Source organism: Corapipo altera, unplaced genomic scaffold (assembly GCF_003945725.1).
Source record: "Corapipo altera isolate COAL_440 unplaced genomic scaffold, ASM394572v1 23, whole genome shotgun sequence".
Classification (NCBI taxonomy): domain Eukaryota; kingdom Metazoa; phylum Chordata; class Aves; order Passeriformes; family Pipridae; genus Corapipo; species Corapipo altera.
The window spans coordinates 4,987,556-5,000,695 of NW_020884878.1; the positions used below are offsets into that span (position 1 = coordinate 4,987,556).

Consider the following 13,140-nt stretch of genomic DNA (forward strand, 5'->3'; position numbering starts at 1 on the left):
GGAAAGAACGTCAGAAATGCCCCCCAAAAAACCCCAAGGATAGGAAGTGAAATTATCCAAACAGAACTTAAAAAGAGGCCCTAATCATTTCTATTGATATTAGTGATTTAACAATACCTTTATAAGCTAAAGATATTCAAAGGCTGTACAAACCACATCACTGTGGTTTTATGGAAAATATGGAAACACTTAACTGTGGGGTCAAGGGACAGATTTGCAACAGTTTTGTTTTCAGGCACGTATTCTTCTTCTGCATATGGGAAGGCACAGTTCATAACTTTTAAGTTCACCAACAAAAAAATAATTCACAATTTTGTAATATCAACATTCCAAGATATACATATCCATTTCTAGACCTACCTCAGGACTTTGATTTTATAAAAGTAATTATTCTGCCTTAGGACTGACTTTGTGTTTATTACTCTGAAGGTACTTGAATGAAGTTCTGTAAAATAGATTTGTGTAAGGAAAAGCTTATATACTACCAGAAGAAAAGAAATTGAGACTTTGTTCCAACTGTCATGCTTTTATTTCTCATTATCTGAGTGTTCCTGTTCTAATTTTCTCCATTGTCATTGTTATAATTTTTCCACCACTTTTTTTCTTTCTTTTTCTGTGTAACTGGATCTGCCTTGGTGTGTCCGGTAGAGACAGACTGTGGGTGTGTGAAAAAATCTCCAGACACCTGGAAGGTTTCTGATTTAGACATAATAGTGGATCCTATTCTGTCACCTCCCACTTCTCTTCAGTCTGCTGTTCACAATGTCATCCGCCTGGCACCTACTCTGTTTGACACCCAGCACTGTGAGTCCATAGAAGATCTCTGGCTAGCTAAGAACTCAGTTTTTAATATGGTCATCTGAGCTCTTGCATACAGATGCATATTAAACAGCATCTTTAGAACCTGTGTTGTGATCTGGCATGTAGAAGATGCTGTTGAAATGTAAAATGGTTGAGAAGTTGCTTTTCATCTCTGAAAGAAACAGATCTGCAGCAAATTCATCCCAGGAGTACTGGAGTAGTGCACCAGGGATGAGTTTTCTTCACTGAAAAACCTCAAAATTCTCTAAATGTTATTAGAAGATTTGTGGTAATCACCAAAGCATGTTTTAATAAATCTCAGGTTGGATAGATATATAACATACAGGCTTAGTTTGAGTTACTTTGTGAGAAACTTTGAATTTCCATGTTGCACTGGCTGCAGAGTTGGGATAAAAACTCACTCTGTCCAAGTCAATAGCAAAATTTTGCTCCCTTCCTTGGGACTAAAATGTTATACTTGGAGTGCACTTCAGTTGCTGTACTAAATACCCTGGATCCAGACCTACAAAAATTTTAGGTGAAGTCAGAGAAAATGTACAAAACCTTTTGTGTCTGCATGTCACTGTCTTATTTATGTAAAGCTGAAATACACCAGGTGTTAGGTTTACAGGAGGCCGGGAAGAGGGTGCATGTGGAGGAGAAAATGAAGCCAGTTGGCCGGAATGACTGTGGGGTGACTGAGAACAGGAGCTGGGGAGGCCTTGTCAGGAGAGTGTTGCTGATGGGACAGAGCATCTGAAACCTGTTTGGTGTGGCCAAAGATCGCAGAAGGCAAATGCTGTTTGGTTGCCTCCCCTTAGCACCATGAGGCAGCCTCTGGTGCCATACACTGCACTTGCAGATTGCAGCAGCAGCTCCATTAAGTGCTTAGGTTGGGGGAGTACCTGAGAGGTGCACTCATGACAAATGCTGATTGGAAGGGACGCTAAAGATCATCCTGTTCCAACCCTCCTGCCATGGACAGGGACACCTTCCACTAGAGCAGGTTGCTCAGAGCCCCATCCAGCCTGGCCTTGAACTCTTCTAGGGATGGGGCATCCACAGCTTCTCTGGGCAACGTGTTCCAGTGTCTCACCACCCTCACAGTGAAGTTAGAGAGAGGAGAGAGAGTCTGAATTTACTTCCAATCTGCTACCTCAGAATTTGGGGATGAATGTGCTGATATTTGGAATTCCAAGGATTACAATAAGGTTTTGTATATCTGTCTTTCTATTAGAAGAGTGTAGACTTGAATTTGCAGGTAAGATAATTAAATTTGTTGTAACTTCTGCTGTTGTTCCTGTGTTTTCATCATAACTAAACTTACAGCTCAAGATGCTTTCATGTTTAGCATGAATCACTTATGACAGCTTTTATTGATCTTCAAATCAAATGTTTTACTGGAGTTACAGAATGTCATATATTGTACAATAAACATTAATTTAGTCCATAGTTGGAAAATCTGCCATTATTTAGGGTCTAAGTGTTTAGACAGTCATCTTTTTCTGGTCTTGCTCTTGATTACTAGATCATTATAAACAATAATGAGCAAAACACACAACAGCTTCAGTTCTTGGGTGTTGCCAGTACTGAAGCTGGGCCTCATTACTTCCTGGCAGTTTGCAAGTCTGAGAAGTGATTTCTGGACTCTCTGCTGTATTGTCAGTGTAAACATTTGCAAGTGTTAACCCTTTTTCAAGGGCTACTCAAGAAAGAGGGTAAGGCTCATGGATAGAAAGTAGAGAGTGGTGATGTTAAATTCGCTGTCGATAGAATGTTCCTATGCAGCTTATTCTGAGACTATCCATTATACTAAACAGTGGATGGCAAAGAATTCTAGAAATAGTCCTGCTGATTCTGTGTTCTAGGGGCTCCAAACTGAAATGAAATGGGAAACTGCCACTAAATACCTGATTTTCATTTGATGTTGTCTTACTATGGAGTCCAGAAATCTCAATCTCCCCCCTCTCACACACGAGCCCACTCCATTTTAGCTGCTGTCCTCTAGTAAAGTTATGTGTTACATGTCATCTTTACTGATCTCAAGTGCTCCACTAAGATAATTACAGGCCATAGAGAGGGAGAAATGATCTCTGGTCTCCTTAGAGGAAGAGAAACCTGAAGCTTAGTCTTTTAAAGGCAAATCAAATCCTTAGGATCTGACATGTGATCTATTTAGTTAATATAAACCAGATCTAATTTTTAGGCTATTTAAACTCTCTTGCTTACTTAGAGAACTGAAACTAAATAGTCTCACACAGTTAATAAAATTTCAATGCATCTAGGACTTCATTAAGGATTTGTTACCTCAGTTTATGTGCAGCTATGCATATTTTTTTGCATATGATGAAGATAAAAGCCCATGACTTGTTTTTTGATACTTGAGTTGATGTTGTCAATTGACTTTATACATTTTTTTTTTAATATTAAATCTCTGGGGCAGTTTTAATCAGGTGAGTAGGTTAAAGAAAAACAAAAGGTAAGTTAACCACCACTTCCAGCAAAGGCATGTGTGCTTTTATTCCACCCTGCTGTTGAAAGGAATTTTTACATCCTGTTATGTGTGAATGAATCTGGTAACCATAGTTTAAATTTGGAGTAGGTCCACTTGGAGCTTATGTAGACTTAACATTGAGCGTAGTTTGACTGTGTTTCTGGATAGTACCCAGAGAATTGTGTTGATGAAGTGTTTCTGTAAGGACTTTTGTTCTGAATTTGTTTGCCTTCTAATAGCAGAATATGCAACACTCAAGCCAAAATTTTAACCATCTTTTTTTCTATAGAAATTTTCAGTGCAATTTGAATGCCAAAGGGTAATGAACAGCACATTATAGGCAGTGATTTGGCTTTCAGGATTAATTTCTGAATCAAACATTAATAATGATGTATCTCACTTCTAGAATCAAATTAATCCTGTTGTAATCTAAGATATTCTATTTCACATGTTGTTTTGCTTGTTTGCAATGCTTTTATGGATTATCTTAAATCTAGTATTTTTGTCTGTTTTCAAGCTAATGATGGAAATTGGCCAATACTTAAACAGAGCTCAACCCCTGTGGTAAAACCCCCTCAGATCTCCAACACAGACTGGAAAGAATCAAGCATGGATACTGCTTTAAAACAAGGAACTATATCCAGCCAGCCTTTGCCAACTTCAGCACTAGGAAGTACTGATAAGCTGGTGGGTTTCATCTGTGATATATTTATAGATCTGTTTTGCTGAAATTATGAACCTTTAGCTATGAGTTACATATACATTGTTTCCCTGCTTCTGATTATTTAAAAAATAATAAAGAAATTATCTTTCTATTCCTCCTGTACCTTTGTTCTTGTCACATTAAATTTATATAATTTTTTTTATTTCAATAGTTCATATTCTTTCCTCTTCTTTTACATATCTGGTCTCCCCTTTTCTCTCACTTTGCTTCTCCTAATCATCTCCTCCTCTTTCCTGTTTTTCTAACTCATATTTTTGTTAGTTTTTTTCCTTGGTGTACGTTATTACTTTTTCAGTGCACTCTTTCATTCATCAAAATCTCACAGAAGAAGTAATTAAATCCATCCTTAAGCAAGTCCACTGATGTTGTCTGTCTGCACTGTTGGTCTAGTATGTTATAAATTCTTTAAGACTATAATCTTTAAAGAATAAATACCTGGTCTTTAAATAGTTTTGGTAAACTCTGTTATTACACTATATGTTGTCAGATATGTTATCAACTAGACACTGAGAACCAGAACCTAGAACAAGTTATTCAGGCTTTGTATGTATGCACATAGTTCTGTATTGATATAAATGTGTTACAGCTGAAAGTGCCTTTAAACAGTGGGCTCTGTCTGAGGTATGATGAGGTCCCATGATAAATTCAGGTAGAACACAAATTGTATTAACTCCTTTGCTGTCCCACAAGATTGTTAGTATGTTTTGTTGAATGAGGAATGTTCTTGCTCATCAGTATTTTATTTAATTAAATGATATATACTATTTATTGTTCTTAATAGGGTCTTGACCTGGGGAAGGTGCCACCAACAGTTCCTGGTGTAAGCAAGCAGTTGCCTCAAAACTATGGGACCTATCCAAGCCCAGTTCCCTTAGGAACAGGTTCTACAAACTCTCTAGAAAGAAGGAAGGATGGCAGCCTGCCCAGACCTGGCACCAGTATAGCAAACCGGCAAAGGCCCGTTCCCCTCCCGCCGCCCAGCAATGTGCACCAGCCCAGCTCCTCACAGCAGATCCAGCAGAGAATTTCGGTACCTCCCAGCCCCACGTACCAACCCTCCGGTCCCCCCTTGTTCCCAGGAGGAGACGGCAGGCCAGAACTCCCTTTGACTGTGGCAATCAGACCTTTTCTAGCTGATAAAGGGTCAAGACCTCAGTCTCCCAGAAAAGGGCCACAGACAGTGAACTCCAGTTCCATCTACTCCATGTATCTTCAGCAAGCAACGCCACCAAAGAATTATCAACAAGCTGTGTACAATACCTTAAATAAGTCAGTAAAAGCAGGTAGAATATCTTTTGCTTTATTTTTTTTTTCTTTGAAATACCCTGTTAAGGTCTACTTGTTGGGCGTAGTTTACTTTCCATATCAATTTCGAAAACACGTCTAAATCTGTGAGGAAAGTTATTTTTGTCTGCAGCATAGCAGCAAAATTATTCTATCTATTTTTGAGGTTATAAGTATGCATTGATTTACCTTTTATTTAAAACAAGATGCAACTGGAACAATACAGCCTGGATTACTCTATCAGTACTTTCATAATTAAGTTGAAAAAACAGTGTCTAGATAAGACAGTTTTTCTCCTCTTACTGTTTCCTCATGAAAGAGGAAAAACATTCCAGATGATACTTGTAGCTTATAAGCACAAGTAAGTGTAAGAAGCATCAGCATCACCAACAGGTAAGTATTTTCTGTATTGATAGTTTCCAGTACAGTATTTTTTGCTTTCTGTATTAGGGTCAAACAAGTAGCAACAGAGTTTGTTTGTAAATATTTTGATATGTAATTTGAGAACAGTTCTTCACTGGTTTCCATCTTTCTTTTCTTCAGTTTATGGAAAACCTGTATTACAGTCTGGTTCAACCTCTCCCTCACCCTTGCCATTCCTTCACGGTTCTTTGCCCGCCCAGACTTCCTCACAGCCACAGCCTCAGCCTCAGACTGAGGTCTCTGAAAAAGATCAAGAGCTGGAAAACGCTCCACCACCCAGTGAAAACAGCAACGTGGAAAACATTCCTCGTCCTCTCAGCCCTACTAAGCTCACCCCTATTGTGCATTCGCCCCTACGGTATCAGAGTGACGCTGACCTTGAGGCCCTGAGGAGAAAACTGGCCAATGCTCCGAGGCCATTGAAGAAACGCAGCTCTATCACTGAACCAGAAGGCCCGAGTGGACCAAATATACAAAAATTATTGTATCAGCGCTTTAATACTCTGGCGGGAGGAATAGAAAGTGCTCCCTTTTATCAGCCAGGCAATCCACAGGACTTCATAGGTATCTTAGCTGACGTTGATAATGGGAACGCCAGTACCAATGGCAATATCGAAGAACCAATTCCTGTGCAACCCACAGTTCCTCTTCCCGATGAGCCTCCCCCTTCGTCAGATGCCAATGATAATGAATTACCCTCTCCTGCTACTGAGGAACTGATAAGCACTGAAACTACAAATCAAACATCTGAGACAACCGAAGACAACAACAATAACAATCCTGCTATAGTTACTTCTACTGAGCAGTCACCCAGTCCCACGCCAGAGGTCAGTTCTCCAGTAGAAGAGGAAGCTCCTTTGCCACCTGCTCTTCCTCCTCCACTTCCTGCAGTAAGTAACTTTGAAAGAACAACTTTGTGAACTATGGAATTAACTGTGTGTTTAAGCATAACTGAAAGTCTGCAAGCTTCTGCTGCATGGTATGTTTGCTCTTGAAGTTTCATGATACTAAAAGAAAAGAAATTCAGAGGAGTTCCAGGGAGAATTCTGATGGATTAGTTTCTTTACTACTGTAGCTGTTAATAAGGAAAATGTGCATACAGGCAACAGGAGGTTGTGTATGTAGGTTTTAGAACTTTTTGGGGGTTCTTGTTGTAGAGCTAATTCTGAAATTTGAGTTTCCATTAAAATTTTTTTTTTATTTTCTTCAGGCCTGCAAATATAACTATGTGTACAAAACTAAGGATAAGCTATGTCACTGTGAAGCTTTTTAATTTGCAGGCAAGATGAAATAGCTGTTCTGAGGGGGAGTGCACTCCTTTTCCCCTCAGCACAGAGATGTGAGACCAGGGCTAACTCCAACAGCAGCACAGCTGACTTGTGATAGCAAAAATGTTTTCCTAATGGGCTTGTCGCATAGCTTGAATTGCTTCCAAAGTCCCTCCTCCAGCTGCACCAAAATCTTTTAAATACTTGTCATTGCCAAAATCTACTGCATTTGTAGAATTGAAAAATACAGAGAAAACTGAATTTTATTCTTAGTTGTTGTGATGTGACTCACACTTTGAAACCAATGTTCATCTCCATTTTTTCACTCAGGTAGGGACCTTGCATTCCTCTGAGAATTTAACTGCAGTGTGCACAAGGCCTTGTATGCATCTTCCATGAGCATATGGGCCAGGGTACTTCTGGGAGAATGGAATATGCCAGCAACTGATATTATTCATACTGTGAGGCGTTTATTTTCCAATCTGAAATAGCCATCCTAAATAGGAGCATAAGTGAAAACAGATCTAAGAGAGCTAGAGACTAAAAGCTTTCTATAAAAACTGTAGTTAATAATAGATTATTTTTTTCCCCAGAAAGTGACAAGGACACATGCAAAGGATTCAGAATATTCTCAAAACACATTTAAATGTGTTTCAGATCTTGAAAATGCTGCTTCTCATAACACCTGCTAGAATGTCACATAAAATACCTGCACGTTCTGTACTTTTTTTTCCTTCAGCAAAACAGTCAACTACAGCAGAGACTTCTGCTAATTCAAGGCATAAATTTCTCTGAGTGCAGACTGATAACTCAGTCTTAACAGTGTTGTACTTTCCAGGCTAAGCAAAAGGTTTCACAGTGTTTCAGACAATCCACCAGAAACACATTCAGCTTATATTAAATACAATTAAGATGATGGTGCTTAAAAAAACATTGACTTAACTATTTCGTTCCTTATACTCACTATCTTTTACTTAGAAGCTTTGAAATTATATTGGCTTGCCTTTTCATTTTTTAACTGCATAAGACATAGTAATATATCAAGCCTTTTATTTCAAGACTTCTAAATAGAAATGTTTGCCTAGTTCTAAATACCATTTAAGGAAGCTGAGGTTCATAGCTGAATCCTTTTTACGCTTGTACAACCTGAAATGATGCCTTCCAACCTTCATCTCTACTCAGACAAAACGTACCAACTTGAAGAAACCCAACTCAGAAAGAACAGGCCATGGTTTGAGAGTGAAGTTCAATCCCTTGGCTCTCCTTCTGGATGCTTCTTTGGAGGGAGAATTTGATCTGGTACAACGAATCATATATGAGGTAAGGTTCTAAACAGTGACAGCCTCATTCCGCAATTAGAAAAAAGAAAGTGCTGAACTATTTTATGTTTTCAACAGGTTGATGATCCCAGTAAGCCAAACGATGAAGGAATTACACCTTTGCATAATGCAGTGTGTGCTGGTCATCACCACATTGTGAAGTTCCTGCTCGATTTTGGTGTAAATGTAAATGCAGCAGATAGCGATGGGTGGTAAGTGTCAAGACTTTTAACCCAGCATCTGGGAGAAAAACCATCTGGATGCACATTCAAAATTTAGTCTAGTCCTGTTTTGGCAACAATTTCCTTCCCCTTTATCCCAAGCAAACTTTCTAAGCTCTGGGTAGAGGTGAACTCAAATGCAAAGTTACACTGTGTTTAGCTCCTCAGCACGCACACTGAAATCATAAACTAGACTACAGTTTGGCTTTAATTAGTGGTATAGTTGCATTTCTTGTTCAGATGGTGAAATAATTAAACTAAATAACCAATGACAGAAGTTAATTAACTTAAGTTTCATCACCATGGAACCCACCACAGATTTTGGTGTTCTTGAAGAGTCTCACCTTACAGGTAGCTGTAGCATTCCTGAAGTGTTTGGGGAGGGCATGTGAACCCTCACCTTGGTTTTTACCTTTCAGGTTTTCTTGTATTGGAAAATACCCTTTTATACCCAGCAGCTCTGTAAGCTGTGAAAATCAGTATTTTTGCTATCATCTATTTTAGAATGCTTGGCTTTACTGGAGTCAGGTAAATCTTGGAATCCACCCCAGTTGCTTGACAGGTTTTGGACAATGCATAAACATACAATAATCATAAAGAGCAACTTCCTTTCAAAATAGACAGGCTCTACATTAGACAAAGTAATTAGGATTCATGGAAGTTTATTTTTTCACATGTATATTTTTTTGCTTTATTTCAGGACACCCTTGCATTGTGCTGCTTCTTGCAATAGTGTTCATCTCTGTAAACTACTGGTTGAATCTGGGGCAGCTATTTTTGCTTCAACTATAAGTGATATAGAAACTGCTGCAGACAAGTGTGAGGAGATGGAAGAAGGTTATATTCAGTGTTCCCAGTTCTTGTATGGTAAGCTGTGACACTGCCTTACAAACTCTTTTAGCTTTTCTAACATTCATCCTGTTTTGTCTCTCTGATCTGCATGAAACATCTGCTTAGGCCCCATGATGATATGGCCCATCATGTGCCTGTGCTTTCAAAGTGCTAAAAACAGAATTGTCTTTTTGTTATGATGTTGCTCTTAGTCCTTCTGGTTTTTCAGTTACTTCACAGGCAAAATCTAATGTTACAGATTTTTGAAGTTTTAATTTGGCTTTATTTCAAGGAAACGCTTCCACGGGGAGGTTTTGACAGTAACAGCGAGTTGTCAAGTGTTTTCACAGAAATATTCCAACTTCCAGATGCACAAATTTCTAGCAGATCACATAAAGAAACAAGTGTACTTTATGAATAATTAACTTACAGAATGTGTTTAGTTACTAAGAGATATTTTGCCAGAAAAGCACTTTGATGGAGCAGACAAATTTTTAATTTCCATCAGAGTATACAAGCTTCATTAAGGTTCTGTATATCTGACATTGTGTGATTTTCAAAAACCTCAAGTGTTTCTGTACAAGGCCTGCTGTAGGAAGTACTTTCCGTTACCTATATAATAAGAGAAAAATCTCATGCTCTAAACTGTTCTGCAAGATTTGGTTCTATCATGCAGTGAAATTTCTGACAGCATTTCACCATGGAAGCGCTGAAAACCATTCATGAAATTTTATTAACAGGAAACTAATATTTGGGCCACTGTGTCAACACTAAAAATCTCAAGAGGACAAAACCAGGCTATTTTACCATTGAGTGTGCTCTCCAATTTGTTGTTAACAGGAGTGCAAGAGAAGCTGGGAGTGATGAATAAAGGGGTGGTGTATGCCCTGTGGGATTACGAAGCCCAGAACAATGACGAGTTGTCATTCCATGAGGGTGATGCCATCACTATTTTAAGGCGCAAGGATGACAACGAAACAGAGTGGTGGTGGGCCCGCCTCAATGACAAAGAAGGCTATGTGCCTAAAAACCTCCTTGGGGTAAGTTCTTCTTAAGTCACCCTCTCCCTTCTATATTTTTTCTTGTACCTGAAGGAGGAACACAAGATGGATCTTTGGTCAGAATCCCTCTGTGCATCATCCAGATATACCACTATGAAGTGGTGCAAAGCAGATTATCCTTATTCTCTCTGGCCTCTGTGCCATTGTAAACAAAAAGGAGAGGCTACTGTTAGATTAGTGCTGGTTTTCATTTGGCAATTTAGTATATTTAATACAGTTCATGCTTTAATAGGCTTTTTTTTCCCCCTGGCTAAAACATAGAGCCCTTATGGAAAGTGTGGTGGCTGTATTAGGTAGCTTGAAGCCTTGGCACAGAAAGTTCCTTGGGAAGGGTTTTAGTACCTGGCACAAGATAAGAACATAAGTATGTGTGAGTTTAAAGCAGGAAAGAGCCTTGAAGATGACAACTGTGGGCAAGTCGTTTATGCTGCTCTCAGTCAGATGGAACACAGTTGTCATCAGAGACCAGGAATGTAAAGCGACCAAGCAGAGAGCTACAGAGGGTGAAATGCATAAGGAAACCTTGCAGAGCAGGAAATAAGTTCTCTCAAGTGCTCAACAGGGAGTTCTTTTACTTATGTAAAAGCATCCTTTGTCTAGTGTGGATCTTGATCTAAATGCACCAGGTCATTTTCAGAGCAGCGATGTTGCTCCTCTTGGCAGGAATAAGTCAATCCTTGGCCTCCTGCTGCTTCTGGTTTAGTTTTTCAGAAGATGCCTAAGAACATACTGTAGCTTACAAAAATCTCACCCCCCAAAACACTTCATCACTCAGTTCTTGTTAGTAACTACCCGTTGGTTAAAAATTATTTCATGCAAAGCCTAATATTTTTATTCTGGTTTTTTTTTTTTAGTTATATCCACGAATAAAACCTCGACAGCGAACCCTTGCTTGAATTCAGTTGTACAACAGTGCAATACCGTGCTGGTAACTGGAAACTTAAAACATACACTGGAGCCATCATTTTTGATCATTTCACACAGAGAAATAAAACTATGATATTTAGTTTTAATGGTGCTTTCTCTTGTTAAATGGACAGCCTCCACGACTTTCAAGATCTGCAGTTTGTAAATGAGGATCGTTTCTATGTGACCCACCACTGATGAGGAGAGCGATACCTCCACTACCTACAGTTGTTGCGCCAACTCTCGTCTAAAGCAGTGTTTTGAGTCAAAGTTCCGTGGCAGGAGCTTTCTTGTGTTCCATGTTCCGAGGTGTCACTCGCGGAGTGCAGATGCGCTGTCCGGTTTGCTCCAACCCCCCCCCCAGCAACTGTCCCACGTCAGGATTTTGGATATTTTGTTCGATACCAGTGAATGTTGAGTTCTCATTACCAATCAGCTCTTTGGGTTCTAGGACAGGAGATCTTCACCTGTTACATGCATAATTAAGTAGTTACCAAAGCTTGATGTGGGCTAGGATTTTAGGTGGCAACATGCTAAACACTTAAATCCTAGTCTGGACAACCCCAACAAAAGCTTTACCTAGTCTAGCATCTTGCATTATTTGCATTTAGAATCAAGCTAGAGAACTAACAAAACAACAGTATTTATACACTTCTCAAAGTCCCTACACAGTATCTCACGTGGTGTTTTATTTTCTTATTATTCAGCCTACAGCACTGGTGTTACCTCTACAAATGTAAAGGTTTCCCTACTAACCACCTGAGCTTGTCCAGCCTGGACAGAACAGTTAGTACTGAAGTTGCAGCAGCCTAAAGGATTTGTACGTCTGCAGGGATGAAAGTGCAATAGTTGAAAAGGGTAAGAGTCTGGTGAGGGTTATACTGTGTCAGCTGAAGTCTGCCTGAGTCAGTCTAGAAGAAAATATGAAGGACGGGATAGAAGTAGGAAGAGGGTCGTGTAGATGCCAAGAAAGGAGAAGAAAGAAACAAGGTTTAGAGAAGGATTTAAGAAAGGCAATAGCTTATTTGAGGACAGTTTCTGTGGTTCTTGGCAGCCTACACCTGCTGCCAAGGCAAGTTATGCAATAACCTGTTCCACTACATTGTAGTTTCAAGCAAAAAAAGAAAAATCCACAAACAGGCACTTCACTGGAGTTTTAATTGTACATGATTTTATATACCAAAAGTATATTTTGAATCTCCCATTATAAGTTTTAGCCATATTTCTTGTAATTTTATCCCATTTAACAGTATGCAATTTGATTAACTCTTCATGTACAAGTTCTGTGTATAATTTATATATCCATTTCTGCAGTGCTGTAACTTGCTTTTACCACAGGTTAGCATTAACTGTATATATTGTGGTGAAAAGTGAAAGGGTATTATTGTTGAAGAATTTGCTACATGAATGTGATGATTTCAAGAGCCTATGATACACTAATTCAGAGAACATGTAAATGTGCACAATAAAGTACTGCTAAGGCATGGCTGCATTCTCCACTCTCTTTATAGAGGTCACAGCAGCAGACGTGGCTTTGGTCACAGTCTGCATGAAAACACTAACTGTAGCTTGCCAGGTTCTACCTGTAAACTCACCTTTCCTCATTGTTTTTTACAAGCTGCACTGAAAAGGACTTGCTAGATGCTTTTGAAACCTCTGTACACTAGTATTCCAGTGTTCCAAGTGTGACAAATTAATTAATTTAGCATTAAATTGAAGTGCTGTTTATAAAAAGTTGAAAGTTTCAGAGTTCAGAGACCACAGTGTCCATCACTAAAGAAGTTTTATATTACAAAATTAAGCATCAC

At 39.0% G+C, this 13,140-nt stretch overlaps 1 protein-coding gene across 7 annotated transcripts in view; it reads left to right on the forward strand.

The window, feature by feature from the left end:
• The window catches only part of PPP1R13B (protein phosphatase 1 regulatory subunit 13B), a 70,149-nt gene extending 57,333 nt beyond the window's left edge, over positions 1-12,816 (forward strand). For 5 of the 7 annotated variants that reach the window (XM_027637935.1, XM_027637936.1, XM_027637937.1 and 2 more), the window contains exons 10-18: positions 649-804; positions 3,813-3,982; positions 4,801-5,302; positions 5,847-6,616; positions 8,177-8,314; positions 8,392-8,525; positions 9,235-9,401; positions 10,206-10,405; positions 11,281-12,816. In XM_027637935.1, the coding sequence (XP_027493736.1) occupies positions 649-804; positions 3,813-3,982; positions 4,801-5,302; positions 5,847-6,616; positions 8,177-8,314; positions 8,392-8,525; positions 9,235-9,401; positions 10,206-10,405; positions 11,281-11,322 (2,279 nt within the window). In that variant the 3' untranslated portion in view covers positions 11,323-12,816. The remainder of the gene's footprint in view (positions 1-648; positions 805-3,812; positions 3,983-4,800; positions 5,303-5,846; positions 6,617-8,176; positions 8,315-8,391; positions 8,526-9,234; positions 9,402-10,205; positions 10,406-11,280) is intronic. The other 2 variants (XM_027637939.1, XM_027637938.1) reach the window with 1 other exon arrangement.
• The last annotated feature ends 324 nt before the right edge of the window (positions 12,817-13,140 follow it).